This window comes from Mastomys coucha, unplaced genomic scaffold (assembly GCF_008632895.1).
Source record: "Mastomys coucha isolate ucsf_1 unplaced genomic scaffold, UCSF_Mcou_1 pScaffold10, whole genome shotgun sequence".
Lineage (NCBI taxonomy): Eukaryota > Metazoa > Chordata > Mammalia > Rodentia > Muridae > Mastomys > Mastomys coucha.
In genome coordinates, this window is record NW_022196892.1 from 5,034,151 (window position 1) to 5,055,537 (window position 21,387).

The window sequence follows — 21,387 nt, forward strand, 5'->3', positions numbered from 1 at the left end:
AGTCTTTGACCCCCCCGCCCCCATTGTCAACTTGCATCACTTACTGGTAAGTTTACTGCATTTAGGCAAAAATATATTGGCATCAACATGTTTATCAAATGATCACAATTCCAGTGCTTCGTGTTGCTCTTTAAACCATGCATGAGACCGTAACTTCGCCTGCATCTCACCAAACACTGAAAGCAGATCGGATCTTTGCTGATAGCAGACTAGCTAGGTTTTCGATTTCGTAACAGTTTCTGCCATTCCAGCGGTTGTGGTTAGAGTAATTTCTCTGTGCTTATTGGAATTATCTGGGGAAAGGCTTATGCTGGTTTTCAGCAGAGTGATAATATTTGTGTCATCCCCTTCCAAAATCTCATTGCCAATTTGGTGTCACGAAAGGTTTGATTCCCAACCCTCCAAAATAAAAAGTTCTTTTTTAATTTAAATTTAAGATTTTCATTGAAACTGGGAGAATAAGTTAAGTGGGGATTTAGTGTAGGATAGGCAAGGATGTTGCCTGTGGGCACATACTCCATCAGTAAACAGAAACTACCCTGTGAGGGCTGTGGTCTGCCAGTTATTATGAGTTAAAAGTCTCCATGTATTCACACTTTTCCTTACAGGGTGAAGGCTATAGGCAAAACCTCCTAAGGGCTAACTAATTAATCTCAACATCTATAACTAAAATAGACTATCCTTAGCTGGCAAAATAGCTCAAGTGCCACCAAGAAAAAGCCTCAAAAGGTAGGAACAGAGTCTTTTTCAAGGATGAAGAGATCTGCTCAGTTGACCCTGTCACTCCCTCTCCTGATATCCAATTACAATAAGATGGAATCTCAGAGGGAATCAAGCAAGGTTTTATTTGTCTCTTTGAATGCAACATTTTACTGGGATACAGGGACCTGCCACGAGCCAGCAGAGCAATCAGGGCAAAGGAAACTTGATTTCTGACTTGAGAAAGTGTTTGAATAATATTTCCCTATGTGGCCTCTGTCCTAGGAAGGTTTTTGTTTTTGTTTTTTTCTTTTTCTCCCTTGCTTAGGGTATGGCTGTGAGCTTGTTTTATGGTAGCTGTGTGACTTTAACACCGTGATTTCTCAATGACTTCAGCTATTGTTTGAACAAAACTGTGCAGCTTGTCAATGTCTACACTTTTAAAATCTTTGGCATTTTGCATAGGAGTAGTAAGTGGTGTTTGATTATGATGCGTTGTTTATGCCCAAGACACAAAATCATTGTCTCCAGAAGGCATGGATAATATTTTAACAAATTGTCCATTAAAATAATAAAGCAAGGGCTTTGGGAAGAGATACTACCTGTGCAGTAGTAGGCTCTATAAGAGCACTCCTTGCCGTGGTAGCTGTCTCAGACTCATCCTTGGGGAAGTGCTTTGAAATTGAGTTTGCTGCATGACCTAATGGCTTTCCTTTCCTTTGGTTGCTAGGCTTCAGGGTCCTTGGTACCATGCAGCTTGCAGGGAAAGCTGGCTCTTTCTGGGTGTGGATGTACTACTTGTGGCCCAAGGCAAGGAAGTATCTTCCACTTTCTCCTACTCAGGGTCCCTGCCGGTAGAAAGACCCTTATAACAATTGGGCCACAGATACTGCTCTCACCATCTATCCTGTGACTCCCAGGTTGTTTAATTCAGGAAGAAGTGAGTGTGGGGAGTGTTTGAATTGCTTATCCTGTTACCTCCTTATGGAGAGCCACACCCACCCCCTGCCTCCCAATTTTAACAGGTAGATCAGGCAGCTTGGCTAGCTTCAGGGTCTTAACACTTGGATTACTCAGCAGAGGCTGTGAGCTGACAAATTGGCCTGGGCCTTACTTGAGCTGAACATGGCATGGACTTCAAATGTTGTAACTTTTAGTTGTTGAAACCTCTAGAATACTTTGATGTTGACCTGTCTTGCTTTTCTGGCCCCTAGGAAATGGTCTGAAGAGACAATTTGGCCCTCTAGGGAGATCTGGATATAGCCAGCCTCCCCGTCCCTAAGCTGTCACAGGGCCTCTATGAATCTAGCTGGCTGTGCTGATCGCTGTTGCTGGCTGAGAGTACGTCTAGAGATAGCTTCCATTTCTACTGACAGTCTGAAGCAGGCTCAGAGAAAAATATGAGTAAAGTCAGCAGTTTCCTCTTTTCAAAAATAACCATAAAAATAAAACATCTTTTTCCCCCTTCATGTCTCTTCTTCCGTCTACATAAAGAATGACCCAGAATTGGAATTTATGTGGCTTGGAGTTTAGCTTGATATTTAGTGTGTGTGTGTGTGTGTGTGTGTGTGTGTGTGTGTGTGTGTGTGTGTGTATGCTTGTGCATGTGGAGGTAAGAAGTTAATGTTGATTATCTTCCTAAGTGGCTCTAACCTTATATGTTTTGACCTTATACGCGGTTAAAATTATGGCATGAATTTCAAGCATCATACTTTTCAGTTGTTTTAGTCTCTTGAATACTTTTCTGTTGTCGTGTTTTGCTTTTATGGCCACTCAGGAAATGGTCTGAAGAGAAAGATTGGCCCTCTAGGAAGGACCTGAACAGAGACATCCAGACACAGACAAGGTCTCTCATTAAATCCAAAGCTCATTGAGTCAGCAAGACTGGCTGGCCAGCATGCCTCAGGAATCTTGCTATCACAGCCTTCAGGGCACTGGATGTGACTAGTTTCTCTCTGTGTCCTGCTGATCCAAACTCAGGTCTTCATGCTTGCATGGCCAGTACCTTACTGATTAAGCTGTCTCCCTGGCATCTGGCCTCCCTTGTCAAACAGTCATGTGCTGCTGAGATTGTTTATCTCTAAGCCTCAGTTTCCATGTGTGACAGATGAGTCTGCAGTCTAGTGATCTTTAGGATCCTTGTATATCTGTACATGAGGGATGATGCATAATGGAGTGAGCTCTAGAAAGTAAGATAACATTACCATCCACTCAGTAGTAGGCTCATTATCTTAATTGTTCTTACAAGTCAAGAATGCTTATATGGTGCTTGATTCTTGGGACTAGTTTGAATAGCTTCTCCAAGCTTATATTATGAAAAGAAAAAAAAAACAATACAAAACAGTGAGCTGGGAATGCTAACTTTACTTATCAACTCAAAACATCTGAGTTTTGAGGAGAGATTCTAGGATTTTCTGTCTTCTGCTATACTCCAAGCATTCAGTCAAGAACACAGAACACAGAGAGTACTTAGTTCATACTTGTTAAAATACTAAGTTTATTTCATCAAAGTAAATAAACCCATCCTTTCAGGAACTGTTTTCTATTTATTCTAAAATTACATTTATTTAATAATTTATTATGTCTTGTATGTGTTCATCCATGTGCACTTGTGTACATGTGTAAATGCCAACCATGGCCAGCATATTGAATTTAAAATCCAACTCTTGGGTCTTTTCTTCCATCATGTGGGTTCTGGGGACCAAACCCAGGTTGTCAGACTTAGCAGCAATCACCTTTATACACTGAGCCATCTCTCAGGCCCAGTGTCTGCTAGTTCTTGACCTTAGGAATACTCTTAGAGTAAGCTCACAGTTTATCTGTTAGTTAGAAGAGCAGAGAGTTCATCAAGGGGCTAGGATGGAATTTATAATAACTGCATGTAAGGTTGGAATACCAATTGTGTGGTATGAATCATATATAAATGTTTAAAGTTCCATAGATTACTTGTCTTTGATATTTACAGATCCTGTCAAAGAGCTGCTGACTGGATGTAGTGACTGGCCAGAAAAGCACCAGTTAGTAAACTGTGTAGTAAACCCTCAATAGTTGCCTGGGAGTCAATGGGCAGATTTCATATTCCTACAGAGCCATACGTGAGCCAAAGAGGACTCTCTATTTATAGCTAATGCACCATATCTTCTTGCTTGTTTATATTATTTTAGGAGACTATCAGCCCATCCCTGTCTCTCCACTTCATAATTCTGCCCTGTCCCTACATAACGAATCCCTATACTCGCCCTGTCTTTTCAAGGCTATGTTCTGATTCCTCTGGTGTCAGAAAATACACAGCAGAGTCTCTGAGCAGGGAACCTGCTCCTTGGGAGCATTCCCTGAGCTGTTATGTCCTTGTTAACCCCTGCAAGAACCAGATCCTTTGCAGGTGGCTCTCAACTGAATGAAGGACTCTGACACCTCCATCCTCAGCAGGTCCCCGCGTGCTTTATTAAGGAGACACACACATGGGGACTCAGATGGCATCTCACAAATCCAAAAGTGGGAACATGTGCTCTTAGGGAAAAATCTCATAGAAGGAAACAGAATTCTAGGTGCAGGTGTCTTTGGATACCATTCAGATTGTCTGCTTGTGTCTCCATACATGTCTAGGACCATATGCATTACATATGTTGTCTATTTTAAAATAAAACACTGCAGTAGTCCAGCTGTTCTAAATTCTGTTTCAAAGAACTTGTGGGCGCTTCCCAAGCAACACCATATAATCATTCTTCTACTGTCCCAGTCTGTTCTCTTTACAGCGCTGAACACGAGAAATAAATGCGCTTTGCAACTCCCTTTCCCTTTGAGCAAACAATGAGAACCGGTAGATTGAAGAGAAAGGAAATCCAGTGTCGATATCACCAGGGGAAAACAGCCTAGAGTGAAAGTTCTAGAGAGGTGCTTCCTGAACTCAGAGCACTGGGGTTACTTTCCCTGTATGTGTCAGAGAATGAAAATGAATTCCAATGTAGGTTGAACAAAATAGCATCAGGAGGACAATGAGGCTTTGTGAAACCCCAGTGTTGTTTGGAACGCTGCTTGCTTTGCTTGATACATTTTAACCATCCTTTGTTTCTATGATTATTAATGTAAAAGAATTTAAACATATCTTGGGTTTAGTAGATTTTGAGTATTAACTTCAACCTTTCCCAGACTTGGCTTCAGGAAGTTATCTCCAAGTCCGTATTAGTCTGTGAGGGTTTGTAGTATACTGAAAGTGGGCATGTAGTTTTTTGTAGGCTATATGGCTAGGGTGGAATTCACACCTTTCAAATGATGCTGGCCACCTGACCTGTGAGGTTTAATTGTCTAAAGTTCTTTGTGGTATGGGATGGAGATGGGCTTCAAGGTATACTTCAATAAATAAAGTTAGGAAAGGCATTTCTATCATGTTAAGAATTTTAAATCCTATCACTGTTGCTTATTACACAGAGACAAGGTGAGGGATCCACGCTTACAATAAGCAGGTATATAGCCATCAGGTGAATAGTCATCAGAACTTTACATGAGCTTGGCTAGAAACAACTGTGGTTTTAACATTTAAGGAATTTTTAAAATATACTGTTTTCTACAGTGCTATCATTTTATGGACTTTACAGCCTCACTTAATCTCTTTTATTGAAATTCATGTGACTAGTCCCCAAGACACTACCTGACATTTATGTTACTCCTTAGGTGGTTATGATATCTGGGCTCAGTTCAAGGTTGATATTGTCTTTTTTTAAAGCTGATATGACTAGAAAATATGTAATAGTTTTTCATAATACCTATTATTAGAAAGCATATTTATGTGATCTTATTTTAGATAACTATATTTTAGGTACATTTACAGTGTATACCAAATGAATACACTTTGCTTGAATGGATAACGTAGTTTTTAAATTTCTAATTTTTAACCACGCCCCCCACTATTATCACAACAGCTCGGGAATTAAAAACAAAAGGTGAATAAATAGCTTTATTTTGCAATGTTATGCTTTGGAATTTTATGTGAAAATGAGAAAGAATTCCGCTACTGAACATAATTTTGTTAGCTTATTAGTAAATTGTTTAAGAATGCTCTTTTTTCCTCAGGAAACCACTCTGTGACAAAGCAGCAGTAGCTATTTTATTTCTGAAATTTAGAGCACACTTGGGACGCTTGTTGCTCTGGATAGGTGCTGGAGGCAAGTGAATAGCTAATGTAACTTGAAAGTCATCTGTGAACTCAAACTGTAAATTAAAAGGTGACTTTGTGTCTTTCTTATATGGCAAATGTGTGCATGTCATATCTGCTTGACAGTGCGGGAGTGAATGTATGCTCTGGACAGTAACGAACAATGACAGTCGTCAGCCTCATCAGCAGACATGACATCAAGAACTGACAATGACTGGTGGCAGCCGGCTGTTTACAGATCTTTCTAGAAGTGCTTTCTTGCTATAGTCAAGGAACTAGGGAATGTTGTGCCCTGCCTGAGCTGTGCACAGCATGAGACTGGCCCTCCCATGCCTACTGCCCTGAGGTACAGTGTGGACCCCTTGCCTGGGAACGCCTTCACTTCTTGGTGTCTCTGACTAGAGCACTCTAGTATGAATGGCTGGGAGAAGATGGCGTCTTTGGAGGCCAAAGGTCACAAGGCGTTTGAAAACCACCACAGCAAAACGCCCAAAAAGGCAAACATGAACATTATTTCAGGGCTGATGTCTTCTAGTTCTTTGAAAGACAGTAGCTTTGAGTAAAAATCATATTGCAACAGGGATTATTGTTTTGTCAATAATCCAAAGCCAAAATAATAAATGTTTTGTAATTTTCCCTATTGCAATTACTACATTTTCAATGAATTGTCCTATTATAATTATTTATTTTTAATTAATTTTATATTTCTTTCTATATAAGCAGAGATAAATGTTCTATACTTAATTAATAATGTATCTTACTGACATGATAATACTCACGTAATTAGGTAGCAATCTGTTAAATATTAATCAATAAAAATTAATCTTCATTTAATTTACTTTCTTTAGATTGGATTATCATATTTGTAAATATTTGGACCTTACTTACTATAGAGTCATTTTAAAAAGCAATTTAGTCTTAACAATAAGAATAAGATTTATAATGTGGTGGGGGGGTCATACAAATTACGTGACTGTTGGATCAATTCTTTGGTATTGCATTCCTGCAATGTAGCAATTGCAAGTTGACAATAGAAGAAAATGTAGCAAAAATAAAACTATAAGAAATAAGGCAAATGACTATTAGAAAATCTACTAGGACAGCAACGCATGTGCAAATACATGTCAATTCGCTCAGAACAGAACCAGTCAGTCCTCTAGTCATCCGTCCTCTCATTCAGAAACAAAAGCAAAACAAAGTCCTACATTCCCACTAATTTCTCCCCTATAGGAAGCTGCTAAGATGCCTCATCAGATATTCAGAAGAAGGGAAAGTTGAGTTAAATATTTTCTGGGAGTGGTGGAAAACATCTGTCTGCTAGCCAGGAATACATGTATGCAAAATAAAAGAGAAAGAAAGGGAGAAAAAGCAAATTAAAATAAAACAACCAAACCAAAAAAAAAAAAAAAAAAAAAAAAAAAAAGAAAAGGCTACTGTTAAATGATCAGGAGGAATGGTATGACCTACATTTTTCTAAATTAGCATTCAGATAACTCAAATACATATTTGCCTGCTCTCTTGACCAAATTGCCTGTCTCTCTCTAATGTTACGTCTTCTTGCAACACACTTTATGTAGACAGCTTGATCCTATATGAATAAAGAAATTGTAAACTCTCTTTGGTTAAAAGTAGAATAGAGAAAGATTTTCCTAAAGTTTTAAAGTATTGTTTTTCTGTTTCTTAGAGGTTTATATTTAGAAAATTTAACAGAAATACAAATGAAGTTGATCAAGTTATTGTTGTCATTGTTCCTGGGGGAGGAACAGAATGGTGGAGAGCTCAAAATCCTCCTGGGTACTGTGAGATCCTGGACCAGAAACCTTTGTGAATAAAGTATATGGACTCCTTCATGTCTTTAACTTGCCATTGTTGTGGATGGACTATGGTTTACAGCTCTGCTTTCAAAAGCAATCCTCAATGGGTTTCATTTGAGGATGTATGTACCAGTAAGCCAAGTTGAATATGTTCTCTAAGGCTCAAAGAATTTAATAACTGTAGTTTGCAATTCCAAATATTTCTCAGTTAAGAACAGTGGATTTCCTACCTCATCTTTCTCTCTGCTACTGTATCCATGGTTACACCATTTGGCGTAGCTGACCATTCTAATCTTTTGAATGGGGAAGGGGGACCAACAACAACAACAACACATCATTGTGTCAAAGTGCAAAATGATCTGTTTTCAGGCATTGAGTAGTCAGGTAACTGTGGATTCCATGAAACAGTGGCATTGTTGGCCATTTCGTTGTGATAGTAATCAAAATTCTTGGAATGAAAAAAATATCAGAAGTTCCTGGTTGGCTTTACTCAAAAGTTCATTTGATGCCAATATGAAAGCCAAGGAGAGGAGGCAATTATGCACACATGACATGCATCCTAGCTTCAGTATGGAAGCTTACGTTTTAAACCTAAGGTCAGGGAAATAACACGAGAGTTGTACTACAAAGTCTAGACATGAGGGAGATTGAAGAGGAGAGAGGAAGCACATTGCAGGTGTCAGATAATCGAGTCAGATTATCTGAGCTGTGCTAGCTATAGGGGAGCACTTACCCTTCAGTCCAGCTAGAAGTTAGCAGGGTAAGAAGGAACAAACCAGAATAACATAAAGACTAGCAACAAGGCTCAGGAAAGCAGACAGGAGTTCTAACCTAGCAGCTACAGTTCTTGGGTTTGAGCAAAGATTGAACGAGAAAACTTAAAATGAAACAAAACGACAACAACAACAACAAAAATCAACCTCCCCCAAACCAGCAGTATTAAAAATCCCCCTAACTGTTGCAGATTATCTCAGTGGTGATAAAAATAGAGCAGTTCTCAGCAACATCCAACTCTGGGGTGCATGAGGTAGTTCACAGTTGTTAGTGGAGAAATAGACATTAAAACAAGTAAATGCAAGCACTATATGCAGCAATCATTGACTGAATGGCAAAACTTAACATACACTCTTTTCCCACCCCACACCAAATGAGCACTGTATTATTTCTCTGTAGGATGTCTCCGATACTCACAGACAGGGGTAAGGTGTCAGTGAGTAGCCACTCCGCACAGTGAACTGTGGCAATACTCAATTCCAAATTTGGACATATTCAAAGTGTGCAATGTTGGCTTTAGAAATTGGAGAATTACAAGTATTTGTTCAAAAAAAAATTTGCGGAACTAGGTACCAACTTATAAGAAAATAACTTAACTAAAATGGAAAAATTAAATCAACAACACACATACAAAATTAAAACCACAGAAGAACAAAAGGTTTGCAAGGCTGATGGACCCCTCCCCAGACCTTTGCAGTCACAAACAAATGAATAGCAGGATCTATTTTCCCAGCTTTTCCAATTTCATATAAATACTCCACTCCACTCTTTCTTAGACGTGTCTTTTCATTTTGAAATTGAACTTTTGAAATTGAAAAAAAAAAATGCCAACTGCCCCCAAAAAGTCAGTTAAACTGAATTTGGAAACATCCCAAAACCAGATACTCTCAACTCTCCCAAAGTGCAAATGTCCCATTCCCAGGATTCCTTGGAACAGACAGCGACAGGACAAGATTGGAGTGTTTCTTATTTTTTTCCCTCTGTCCCCAAAACATTCCTATGTGGCTTCCTTTTTCTATGTAGCTTCTGTTAGCTGTGTACATTCGAATGCAGCAATTACCAAGTGAAGTCATGGAAAAGTCATTAAGACCATCCCCTGGCAAGAACGGGAAGTGCTTTGAACAAATACTCAGAACCAAGATTTAATTAGGCGTGTGCACAGTCAAGTATGTAGCAATGACCCTGACCTTTTGGAACTTAAGGAAACCTTTTTAAAATGCAATACTTGATTTTCTTTTTTTCTCTCCTTTTTAAATCTTTTCTTCCTTTCCCTTTTTGTCTCTAGCTAGAAAATCTGTGCTTTCATTAGTTCTTGTGATGATAAGTGAAAGACCAAGGTTTGCTATTTAGAACTTCACTGGGATTGGTACTTCCTCTCCCCTGCTTTGTTGCCCTCAGTGACCACCATAGCTCAGTTTGCCCTGTACAGAGAAGTTTCTGGGACATGGGACTTGGTTGCTACAAGTAGAGAAGCCTCAGGCAAGTAAGGGTGGGTTTCCCATACAGAATGCTTAACCTGTTTGACGGTGTTGGTTTAAGGCAGTATAGATAGCTGTGACTGTGACTGTACTGTAGCAAGTTCCACTAAGACCTATGAGTCCCACTCAAAGCCATATTTTTCTGTGTGCTTCCCAGGCAGAGTCCTGGTTTCCTTTCTAGTCTTTCCTGTGGATTTCTTTATCCTTAACAGTAAATGTTTAGGGTCTGAAGGCACTGTTTACATCTTCACTGGCTTCCTCTGCTGGTTTCTAAGTTTGGGGAACAGAAGTATCCTGGTGGTACTGTGGTTGCAACAAATAGTCTAAGGCAGTGTGGGGGCTCTGCTTCAGATGCAACAAAGCAACAGTGGGGACATGAAGATCAGTATTCCTGGGTTGCATTAATCATGGGGACACGATGCACATTTGGGAAGACTGGGCATTGCACAATTAAATGAGCACCATTCACATCATTGTCTGTGAGAACAGAGGCTCATGTAGTGGGTAATTGGAATGGCTGGATGTGATAGCCTTGTTCTTTGAGAACCAGGTAGCTATGAAGGCACCTCACTCTCTGAAGGCCCTTCCCTTCCATGCAGAGCTTAAGGGGTCACTAGAGAAGGTGAACTACCCGAGGTTCTGATAATTTTATAGCACATACTATTACATTTGTTTTGTGATATAATCAATATACCTTGTATAATCTACAAGGATGATCTTATCCTCCAATTCTACCTTTGAGGATTTTGCTGCATGACCCATCTAAGATGTTTCAAACGGGGTTGCTACATGTATGAGTCACTGAGCTTTCAGTTGAATGAAATAAATCCTGTCTATATGGGAAACTCTCTACCTTTGGCCTTCATGTATTTCCATGAAAGGCTATCCCTCTTCAACAGCTTCTATCATGGGTCTTCTAAATTCCTTTGTGGGGGTGATGCTAGGATCTGAGGACATGCTCCAAGTATATGCCCTATTGCTGAGGGGCACTCCCACCATTTCTCCACTCAGTTTTACCCCTAGTTGTCCTTTCTGTTTCCCCTATTAGTGAACAAATGTAGGGCCAAGCACAAGCCAAGCAGCCATTTCTTACTGTGGGTGGATGGCAGAAGAGACACGAGATGCAAAGTGAAATGATCTTGGGAGAATAGGAGACCATTTGGAAAGAAGAGAATTTTCCAAATATCATTTGAAATAGATCTTTCATGAAGTTGATTTGGATGGTGATTATAATTAGGATTTTGTCTCATACAAAGCAAATGCAGGAGGGTATGGTGGGTAATATTATTTCTAGATGTGCTAACCAGAGGCTGTCAGGCAGTGGGGGGGGGGGGAAGGGCACACAGATGCCCTTTATTTAGAAATTAAATAAATACTGGATATGCCTATGTTAGTCAAGATCTTGAGCAGACAGCTCAAGGCTAGTCACTGCAGGGCTGTCCCCTCTACTCTAGTTCCAGCCTCATGTTTCATAGTTTTCTCTGTGGAAGGCTACTTACGGTATGGAGTTGTATGTCAGGTTCAACCAAAGAACACATCTTCCTTTAAGAGATCATTAGCATGGAACTGGGGGTCCTGATGAGTAGAGTTTGCTTTCCCCCCAAAAACCCATACCTTTGTCAAGTGGAAATATACATAGCAGTGGGACTCCTTGAAAACTTAATTTCCCTTTATAGTTTCTATAGCTGTAAAATCACTATATACACACACTCAGGTTTGGCTCTAGAGCAACAGTGGAGCTCTGAGCAAGCATCCCAGGTTAGCACAGCCTGTACTTTGGACTCTCTGTTCTTGCAGGGACCTCTGCTCTCATGTCCATGCCTCCTAGATCTGGGAGCCATCGCCTTAGCATTTGGACTTAAGCTCTGAGAAGTCTTCCTTGCCTGTCTATTTGCCTAATACCCTCTTGATCTAATACCACCTTGTGATATTTGTCCTGTCTGTCAGTGTGTGAAATGGTCGGCTTTGGGGGAGGCTGACTTGCGGGTAACCTGAATATTCCCTGGGATGCAGATGCCATAAGAGCGAGAGAGTCTCATGTGACTTCCTCATTAATATGTCTCCTTGCTAGACAAGTGCTCAGTGACCTATGCTGAAAGAGGGAGCCTCGTACTAAAATAAGAAACCACCACGACAGTTCTGTGGATGGGCACACACTTTAGTTACCCTGAGACAAAGCTGAAGGACTCTGTGCAGAGTAAACAATGCATCTGCAGATCTCTTAGTTAATTTTTTTTTCTTAAAATAAAAATCTAGCTTTGGCTTTCACCGTATCCTGGGTTTTAGAAGTACTGGGAGATTTGGGGCAAAAGGTGGCAATACAGAGATTACAAAGACACAGAGGCAGGGGGAAACTGCTGATGAACTGGGGGCTGCTTTTGGGTCTCTGATATCTCTGCTCCAAATGTGATTTTAGGTATCATGTTTTTTTTTTCCCACTGCATGTGATAATGTCATCATTTATTTTTAAATGGTTCTAAATTGCAGATTTAAGTTTATTTCAAATCATCCCTATTTTTAAATTCCTTTTAATAGGAGGAGACGAAGCACCGATATACGGAATCTACTATATTTGAGGGACTCAAACAAATACGCATTTGGCTGTGAATTCCAAACTCTCGGCAAAATCAAAAGATAGGCATAGATATAAAATATACATTCCTTTGTTTAGTCCTTGGTAGAGAATCTCAAGTATTGCACTTTAAAATTACTTTCATCTAAGATTTTGCCCCAAGTTTCACCCTGTTTTATCTACATGCCCCTAGCAAATGTGATTTTAGAATCCTACAAATAAAAACAACTAATTTTTCTCATCCAACTTTGGAAGACCTACTTTACAGAGCTATTATTTTTTTTTAAGGAATGACATATGTACTTACAAAACTGTGAGATGGGGGCATCCAGCTGAGGCACGTTTCCGCCCTTGGCGTTGAGCTTCTGCACCTGTGTAGGGGGCACAGGTTTGTGCGACTGCCCAGTGGCCCTGTACATAGCTTGGACCCACAAGATTCGATCTTGTTCATCATCACTTGCAAATATCACCGTGTCTCCTTCTTTGACTGCATTGAAGAAGGCTCGGCCACCCTCCAAACCTGCAAGGAAATAAAGAGTACCATCTAAGCTGAGCTGTGAGAACATCAGCAGAGAGCAGCCCTTAGAAAGCAATTTCTACTGCTTTTCCTTGGGCCAGAATGGGGAGGAGCAATTTATGACTTCTGGATGAGGCAGCTGTAAGCTACTTGGCCACTGAGTGGGACAAGGTATTTAAGAGACATTTTAAAGCTGGCACATATCTCTTTCTTTGTCTTGCTAGTGACAATAAGCCAAAACCGCTGCATTAAACACCTTCTTACAAACACAGTTCTTCCCTAAATCATCATGATCTCCACCAGCCTCACCATTATCACCAGCACCAGCCTCACCATTATCACGAGCACCAGCACCACCATCATCACCAGCAGCATCACCACCATCACAAACATCACCACCACTGTCACAAAAACTACTTCTCTTGGCCTCTTCTCCCTTCAGCTACTCTCCTGTGGTTCTTCTCTTTACAGTGAAAAGAACATATCTACTGAGGCTTCTCCATCACTTCTGCATATGCAGCACACCTAGGCATTTTGATCAAGCGCAGTTTCGGCTCCCATGTGTCTGGAGTGAATCCTGAGATCCTGAACTTCCAACAAGCTCTCTGAAGATGCTGGTACTTACTATAGGTCAAAGAATCATCTCTGAACAGCAAAGGCTCTCTCCGTTTGACCATAAAGCCCCTCTAATCTGGCTGCTGCTTTCCTAAAAACTGTTGTCAAGGCCACCAATGTTATTAACTTTGCCCCATCCAGTGTTCAATGTGAAATCCTAACTCAGCTCACTGTCTCACATAATCAGCAGCAATCTGCACTCTTTTCTGGTTGAAACTTTTCTCTTTCAAGAAACCTGCTGCCCCACTTACCTCCCAGAATGTGATGGCTGCTCTGCTTAGTTTACTTTTCTCTCTTCCTCTTCCACCTTCTGACCTTTTAAATGTGGAAGCTCCTGAAGTTCTGTTTTTCATTCCTGTATTTATAGTTCCTGATGATAACTTTTATGTGTTAAGAATATGCCGAGAGGTGCTTTACATTCCCTTCAGCTCGTTGAAGTCCCGCCCCACTTCAACTCCAGACCTAGACTAGTGGTGGCTCTCTGGACTTGTGCACTTGGATGGACATCTCAAACATGTCACACCCAATGTTGACATCCTGGGCTTTGTCTCAACCTCTTGCCACCTTAGAAGAGCTGAGCCCATCCAGCTGGAAAGTGTCATCTGCAATCTTTGGGCTAGTTTAGACTCTTTCATCAATTTTTTCCATGGGACCCTTCTGCTGCCACTGGTGCTGGCTCCTGAATCTGGCTGGAATTACCTTGCACAGTTTCCTATCTCAAACAAGCATTTCCAGCACCACGTTCTAGTGCTGAAAAGTTCAACACTTTTCAGTATTGAACTAAGTCAATACCTAATATTAGCTCACCAGAGGCCCCATCTTATTGAAACGAGACCCAGGGTCTGTCAAGGTTTGCAATCCACATGCATTGACTCTCTGTCACCTTCAGTCTCTCCTCTCTTCTTTCATGTATGTACTTCATATCTGCATGATTCACAGAGGCTCCTTGCGGCTCTTTCAGAGGGACATGTCCCTCCCTCTACATATCTTTAGTTGGATGTAACATTCTTATGAGTTCTTCTTTGACCTCTATCTCTGATAATTATCTCTGATAATCTCTCTTACCTTGACTGTTTGCTCTATTAGTCTTTTAACAAAAGATTCATTTTGTTTTTATGTGTGTGTATGTGTGTGTGTGTGGGGGGGGTGTACAGACTGGAAACCAGAAGAAGATGTCAGATCCCCTGGATCTGGATTTGCAGGTGGTATGCTGACCAATGTGGGTAGTGGGAACCACTCTCTGGTTCTCTGCAAGAACAGGAAGTGCTCTTGCTAGGCCATCTCTCCAGCCATGTACTGCTCTTATTAACTTCTACTAAGCTCCCTAGTGTACTTTGCACCATACAAACCAAGGTTTTATCTGATTCTTCCATTTTTTTTTGTATCTAGCATAACTCACAGCACAAAGTAGGTATTCAGAAATATTAAAAATGGTCTCAGTTTTTCTGAAGGTAGTTCTCAAGGTCAGCACTTAGAACAAGGCCAAAGTTAGCTCATGTCCATCAACATATTCCAAAGTGTGCATTTTCAATGAGGTGGTGTTTCTCTAGCTAGATATAAAGGTTATACCTTTGTCAGATATGTATCATCTCCCCATTATCTGAGAGCCAAGAGGTTCAAGAATGATTGATTAACATCTCCAAGCTGCCAGCAAGGCCAGTTAGGAGTCTGTCTGCAGCAGAGCAGTGCTAGGTGTTATTGCAGTGGAGTGAAGACTTCTACCCTGAGCTCAGCGTGTTAATCCAGGTATCTCTTTTACAAGTATTTATACATTGTGGGGATATTGTATTGATAATGGCCAGGGACTAGGATCAATACATAGCTACTTTCTTTTTATTTTTAAGTTATTTATTTATACACATATATCTGCTTGTGTGGGTATGTGCATATGTGAGTCTGTGAAGACCAGAAGAGACCATCAATTCCCTGCAGCTGGAGTTACAATTGGTTATGAGCCACTCATGTGGGTGCTGGAACCTTTGCAAGAGTGGCACGGTTCTTAACGAAGGACAATCTCTCCAGCCCCAGCTACATCTTTACAAAGAGGATCTAGTGATTCAGCATTAAAGCAGCTTTAAGAAGAGATTTCCAGTGGTTTTCATTCTGAGGAGATCTTTACTTGGTTTCTCATAACTTGTATAAAATGGGTGCTCTAGCAAGGACAGTGCACACTTAACAAACTGGGAACTTGAATGACATGAAGAGAAGGACAATTTCGAAGTGGAGGAAGAGCTTTGAGGGATGCCTCAGTGAGTATCAAGGAGACAAGAGGAAGAGTGAGTGGCTGAGTGTTTGCCGCATGAGACCCTAGGGTCTCCAAGATCACAAAAGAAAAAAAATAATCTGAATTAGGACAATAGAAATATTAAATTTCCATTTTCAATTAAAATTACTTGGGAAATAAATAGGACTTATTACAGGAAAAGTCAATTAACTTTCCATTTACATTTCTCATGAAGAAATTAAATCTAATCAGATCAATGTGGAGACAATAAACAAAGCTTTAAGAATATACATGCAGGAATGGAACACTGGCTCGGTGGTTAAAAGCTCTTGATGCTCTTGTAGAGGGCCTAGGTTAAGTTCTCAACAGCTACACAGCAAATCACAACCACGTCTAACCCTAGTTCCAGGGGATCTGACACCCTCATCTGGCCTCTGTGGGTACTGCAGCATGTGGTATACTTAACATACATGCAGGCAAATCACTCATACACAGAAGGTAAACTAAATATAAACTTATAAATGAGAGTATTCAGGAGTCATTCATGTGTGTGGAATAGAAGCTCCCCACCTCCATATTCCTGCTATGGAAGCCCTGATTTAATCTGTAAATTCCTTGAGTAGCTTTACTGTAATTGTTCAGTGACAAGCACAAGAGGGTGACACAGGTTAGTCCCAGGGCCTGGCTCCACTGTCAGATAACCTGAGACCTCTCCAACCTGTTTCTTAATTTGAAAACCAGAATGACATTTCTGATCCCACTTGCTTGTGGGATTGTGATGAGGGTCTGGTGTGACTTCACAGAAGAGAGGGAGTTGGGGCTGACTTGACAGGAGTCCCTGACATACAGTGGCATTGGTGGCCATACAGAAGGAAGAGTGCGGATTGGTTCAGCAGGAATCCCTGGCATAGAATGGCCTTGGTTTTCTTTGTCATATTGGTATTCTAGCCTCTGTCTCTAAGGTATACATCTTAGGTATAACTGATTTCCTTTGTAAAATAAAACCCCGAGCGAGGGAAAAAAAAAACTTGAGAGAAATACAAACTACCCCACAATGTCGCTGGCTTTTAGTGCAGAATCCTGTCATTCTGACATGTTGCATAGAATGTTCATTTCTAACTCCTTCCTGTTCATTAGGAAAACCTCTGGACAAAATTTGAATTCAGATCTCATGAACTCAGTGCTGTACAGTGGATACTCTGGCAGGATGTCATTACATACAGAAATTGGAAAGGGTCTGACTTTCTCGAATCCTCTGGGGGCCAGGATTTTGAGGGGACAGATGACCCTAGGTGGGCAGGAACTAGTCTTCTCTGTCATACCTTTTTTGGGTTAACACCCCATAATGCTCCATCTTCTCTCAAACTCTGCTTTTTTCCCCCTCCTGTGTATTTTGTTGCACGTGGAAGAGCAATATGGGAGTTGAAAAAAAGGTTTTGGGCCAAATGATGCAGTGTGGTTGGAAAAGCCTTGTGCAGATTTGGCATAAAAATGAACTTCTCCGGGAGAGGGCTGCTGGTGCTTGTTGTTCATTAATATGCTGAAATGATTTCGCACCCCCACCCATTCTGAAGGTTCTTTGAGACTGATTTCTATTCAGTTTTCTGGGAAAAAATAAAATGGGTATGGGGAGAGGTGTGAGGGGGCAGGATGTAGAATGTATGCAATGTAGAACTTACAAGAAATACCACCACTTGCAAGGCGCTCTTCGCTACTTAAGCCCAGGCGCGTCAACGCTTCGATTCAGAGAGAGGCATCTTGTAAAGAATACAGTGGGCAGCACAAGTTTCTTTCTCTAGTTCCACCAGCTAACCTTGTGTGGTTTTGGACTCTGGCCAGGGACAAGCATGCTGGGAGGCAGCTTCTCTTAGATACCAAAACAATGACACACACTGAGGCTGAAGCCATGGCTTAGTTAGGGGCTGAAGAGTTGACTCTTGCTGGTAAAGTGCTTACCGTGTAAGAGTGAGGATTTCATTTCCAGCACCCATATAACAATTGGGCTTATACCTGTCAGCCTACTGCTGGAGGGGGCAGAGACTTTGGCATTTCATGGCCATCACTTCAGCCTAGCCAATCACTGAGCTCTTGGTTCAAAAATGAGAGCAATGGAATATTTCTGACTCCAACCAGTGGTCTCCACATGCATAAACATGTACACTCATATGTACACACAAACACACATACCATAGTCTCACACAAATGCAGTTCCCTGGTAGGTATACAAGTATATATTCTTTTTCATGGGTATTTTCAGCAATATATAGTAGAGTACATCATTGATGTGGTCCCAGGTGCATAGATGCCAAAGTGTGTGTTCTCTTTTTGGCTTTGAACCAGAGACTTTCTGGTATAACAGGTCACTGCCTAACATGGTCCATCTTGCCAACATGAGTTTGTCTTTTGTGGGTGGATGACCAGTGAAGGGGTGGGTACCTGGCTGAGGGTCAGTGTAATCCACAGTATAGCCGTCCAGCTGTAGGAGTTCCTGAGGTTCTGCTTTCTTTTCTCGATAGCTGCACATGGCAAAAGTGTATTGGCTGACCTGCAGGACAAAAAAGCAGACTGTGAGACTGTCCCACGAAGGCTCACCCCACTTTGGAAACCGTCCACATTTAACTGAAGCCTCAGTGCTCCATTGTCTCATTCACGTTGAGTATAGCATCTGACAGTGGTAGAGTTAGAGTTCATGTGCAGAATGGAAGAGTCTGTCCCTTAGTAGGGTGATTAGGAACAGTCAGCGGTTCTTATTACGGTTGTTTGACTTTTATTTTTATCAAGTGTATGCACTTCATGTGGGTGCCCATATATACCTGTGCATGTGGCAGAGGTGGGGGCATATTTACATGGATGTGAACCTGTGTTTGAAGGCTAGAGGTAAGTTTCAGGTGACATTTATCTACCCTGTTGTTTGAGACAATGTTTCTCATTAGCCTGTAAGTCACAGATTAGGCTGTGCTGACTGGCCAGCAAGTCCCCCCCTTTTTAAATTAGGTGTTTTCTTTATTTACATTGCAAATTTTATCCCTTCCAAACCTTCCCATCCCATCCCCCATCTCCCTGCTCCCTAGCCCACCAGTTCCTGCTTCCTTGTCCTGGCATTCCCCTACACTGGGGCATCAAGTCTTCATGAGACCAAGGGCCCCTCCTCTCATTTGATGTCCCACAAAGCCATTCTCTGCTACATATGTGGCTAGAGCCATGGGTCCCTCCATGTCTACTCTTTGGTTGGTGGTTTAGTCCCTGGAAGCTCTGCGGGGTACTGGTTGGTTCATATTGTTGTTCCTCTTATGAGGATGCAACCCCCCTCAGCTCCTTGGGTCCTTTCTCTAGCTCCTCCATTGGCAACTTTGTGCTCAGTCCAATGGATGGCTGTGAGCATCCACTTCTGTATGTGTCAGGCACTGGCAAAGCCTCTCGGGAGATAGCTATATCAAGCTCTTATCAGTAAGCACTTGTTGGCATCCACAATAGTGTTTGGGTTTGGTGACTGTATTTGGGATCGATCCCTATGTGGGACAGTCACTGAATGGCCTTTCCTTCAGTTTTTTCCCCAAACTTTGTTTCTGTATCTCCTACCATGGGTATTTTGATTCCCTTTCTAAGAAGGACCAAAGTATTCACACTGTGATCTTCCTTCTTCTTGAGCTTCATGTGGTCTGTGAATTGTATCTTGGGTATTCCGAGTTCTGAGCTAATATCCACTTATCAGTGAGTGCATGCCATGTGTGTTCTTTTGTGATTGGGTTACCTCACTTAGGATGATATTTTCTAGTTCCATCCATTTGTCTAAGAACTTCATGAATTCATTATTTTTAGTAGCTGAGTAGTACTCCATTGTGTAAATGAACCACATTTTCTGTATCCATTCCTCTGTTGAAGGACATCTGGGTTCTTTCCAGCTCCTTTCTATTATAAATTAGGCCAGCGAGCCCTTTTTAATGTGGTTTCTGGGCTGTCTCTCCAGCCTCCTATTTACAATTTTGAGATAGGTCTCCTTATGTCTCAGGTTGGCCTTGAATTTCTGATTCTCTTCCCCTATATTCTGGGTTCTGGGGTTACACTGTGTACTACCTCAGCCCACATTGTTGTTCTTACAGCGACTGGGTTAAAACATGCATTGCCACTCTTTTGTGACACAAGGTTGACTGAATGACAACACTTCTATGCGTGTTTCCCAATATAATCTTGGCCAGTAGTTAGAAAACAAAAAGTCATTTCTTTGCAGTTCTTTAAAAGGTTTGGAAGATGGCTTGGTGGGTAAGACACTCGTCTATCTAGTTTACTAGAACTCATGTAAAGCCATAATGGGTAGTCCAAATCTGCAATCACAGAGCCCCATGGAGAGAAGAAGAGAGGTAGGAGATGCCTAGAAGCCCACATGCTGGCCAAACTGCCTTACACAGTGAAGAGCAACAAGAGATCCTGCCTCCAAATATAGTGGAAGTCAAAGACTGTGGCCCAAGGTTGGGTTTTAGCCTGCTCTGTAACATTAATGTCCTTGGACTCACACAAAGGTATACCCCCTCCCACAAACACCCCACATTCACATATAACAAGTGCTGCTTTCATCAGTATTGAGCTTCTCAATTTGTTTTTGGCTACCCACTGCTATTGAGGGGGCACTTGCAGGGACTTGGTAGAGTCTCCCCTCTGTCTTAGACAAGTGCCGCAGTGACATGCTGTCACAAACAATGAGCACTCGACTGCTAGGTGCCAGTCACAGCCAGGCAGCCCCAAGCCCCGATGGCATGGCCGTTGTCACTGGCGCCCTACATGGCAGCCCTCACTTTACTGATATTGGCATTCCATGGCAGTGCAGGGTGGTGCTCCAAGCTGCAGGCCCGCCTTCAGGACCCTGTTGTCACTGTGTATGCAGAACTGGCGAGGATGCTTCCCTTTTCTACATCTGGCCTATTGGCAAGGAGCCTGTGCCTGTGGCAAAGCAGGCCTACCCCTAGCTTCCAGCCAAGCTCACAGGCACATTTACCGTCATCCACGTATGTCAAATGCCTTCGTGAAGGACTGCCACATCCCTCACCCCTTACTTCCCTTTATTGAAAGAGACAATTCTAAGACTTTGAACCCAGCCAGGGACGACTGTAATCTCCTCTACAGTGAGACTGGTCTCTTTTTAAGGGCAATTAGGAAACTGATGCTTTCAGGCTCACAATAGGTTGCGCTGTCCTGAGTCCTGAAGGTTCAGAGTAAGAGGAAAGAGCCCATTCACATAGCTGGATTGTCTGCTGCTGCCCTCTGTTGGTTTCTCATGAGAATTTTACTGCCCAATTTGGGATTCTGAAGAATGAATGCACTGTCTTACAGGCTAGACCAGAAGAAGAACTTTCAATAAGGGAACACGAAGTAGTTCCTTGTAACAAGCAGGACATCCAAGACCTCCTCTTCTCCTACAAAGGATGTCTGAGTGCAAATGAGGGTGGTCATAGAAGCTGGGTTCCTGGCTAGGTCCAGTAAACTGTCATCTTTCAGCCTCAAACTTCTCGTCTGTGTTGTGCTCCCTTCCTCCTCCCCCTCCTCCTCC

The 21,387-nt window shown here is 41.7% G+C and overlaps 1 protein-coding gene and 1 long non-coding RNA gene across 30 annotated transcripts in view; one reads left to right on the forward strand and one right to left on the reverse strand.

The window, feature by feature from the left end:
• Cadps (calcium dependent secretion activator) overlaps positions 1–21,387 on the reverse strand; it is a 470,401-nt gene that overhangs the window by 137,066 nt on the left and 311,948 nt on the right. For 18 of the 29 annotated variants that reach the window (XM_031345138.1, XM_031345106.1, XM_031345032.1 and 15 more), the window contains exons 10-12: positions 18,282–18,390; positions 12,797–13,009; positions 8,399–8,410 (exon numbers count right to left, since the gene is read on the reverse strand). In XM_031345138.1, the coding sequence (XP_031200998.1) occupies positions 8,399–8,410; positions 12,797–13,009; positions 18,282–18,390 (334 nt within the window). The remainder of the gene's footprint in view (positions 1–8,398; positions 8,411–12,796; positions 13,010–18,281; positions 18,391–21,387) is intronic. The other 11 variants (XM_031345056.1, XM_031344954.1, XM_031345099.1 and 8 more) reach the window with 1 other exon arrangement.
• LOC116073355 lies at positions 12,951–13,700 on the forward strand. Its single transcript, XR_004111776.1, has 2 exons — positions 12,951–13,177; positions 13,478–13,700. It is a non-coding gene; the product is annotated as an uncharacterized LOC116073355 (long non-coding RNA).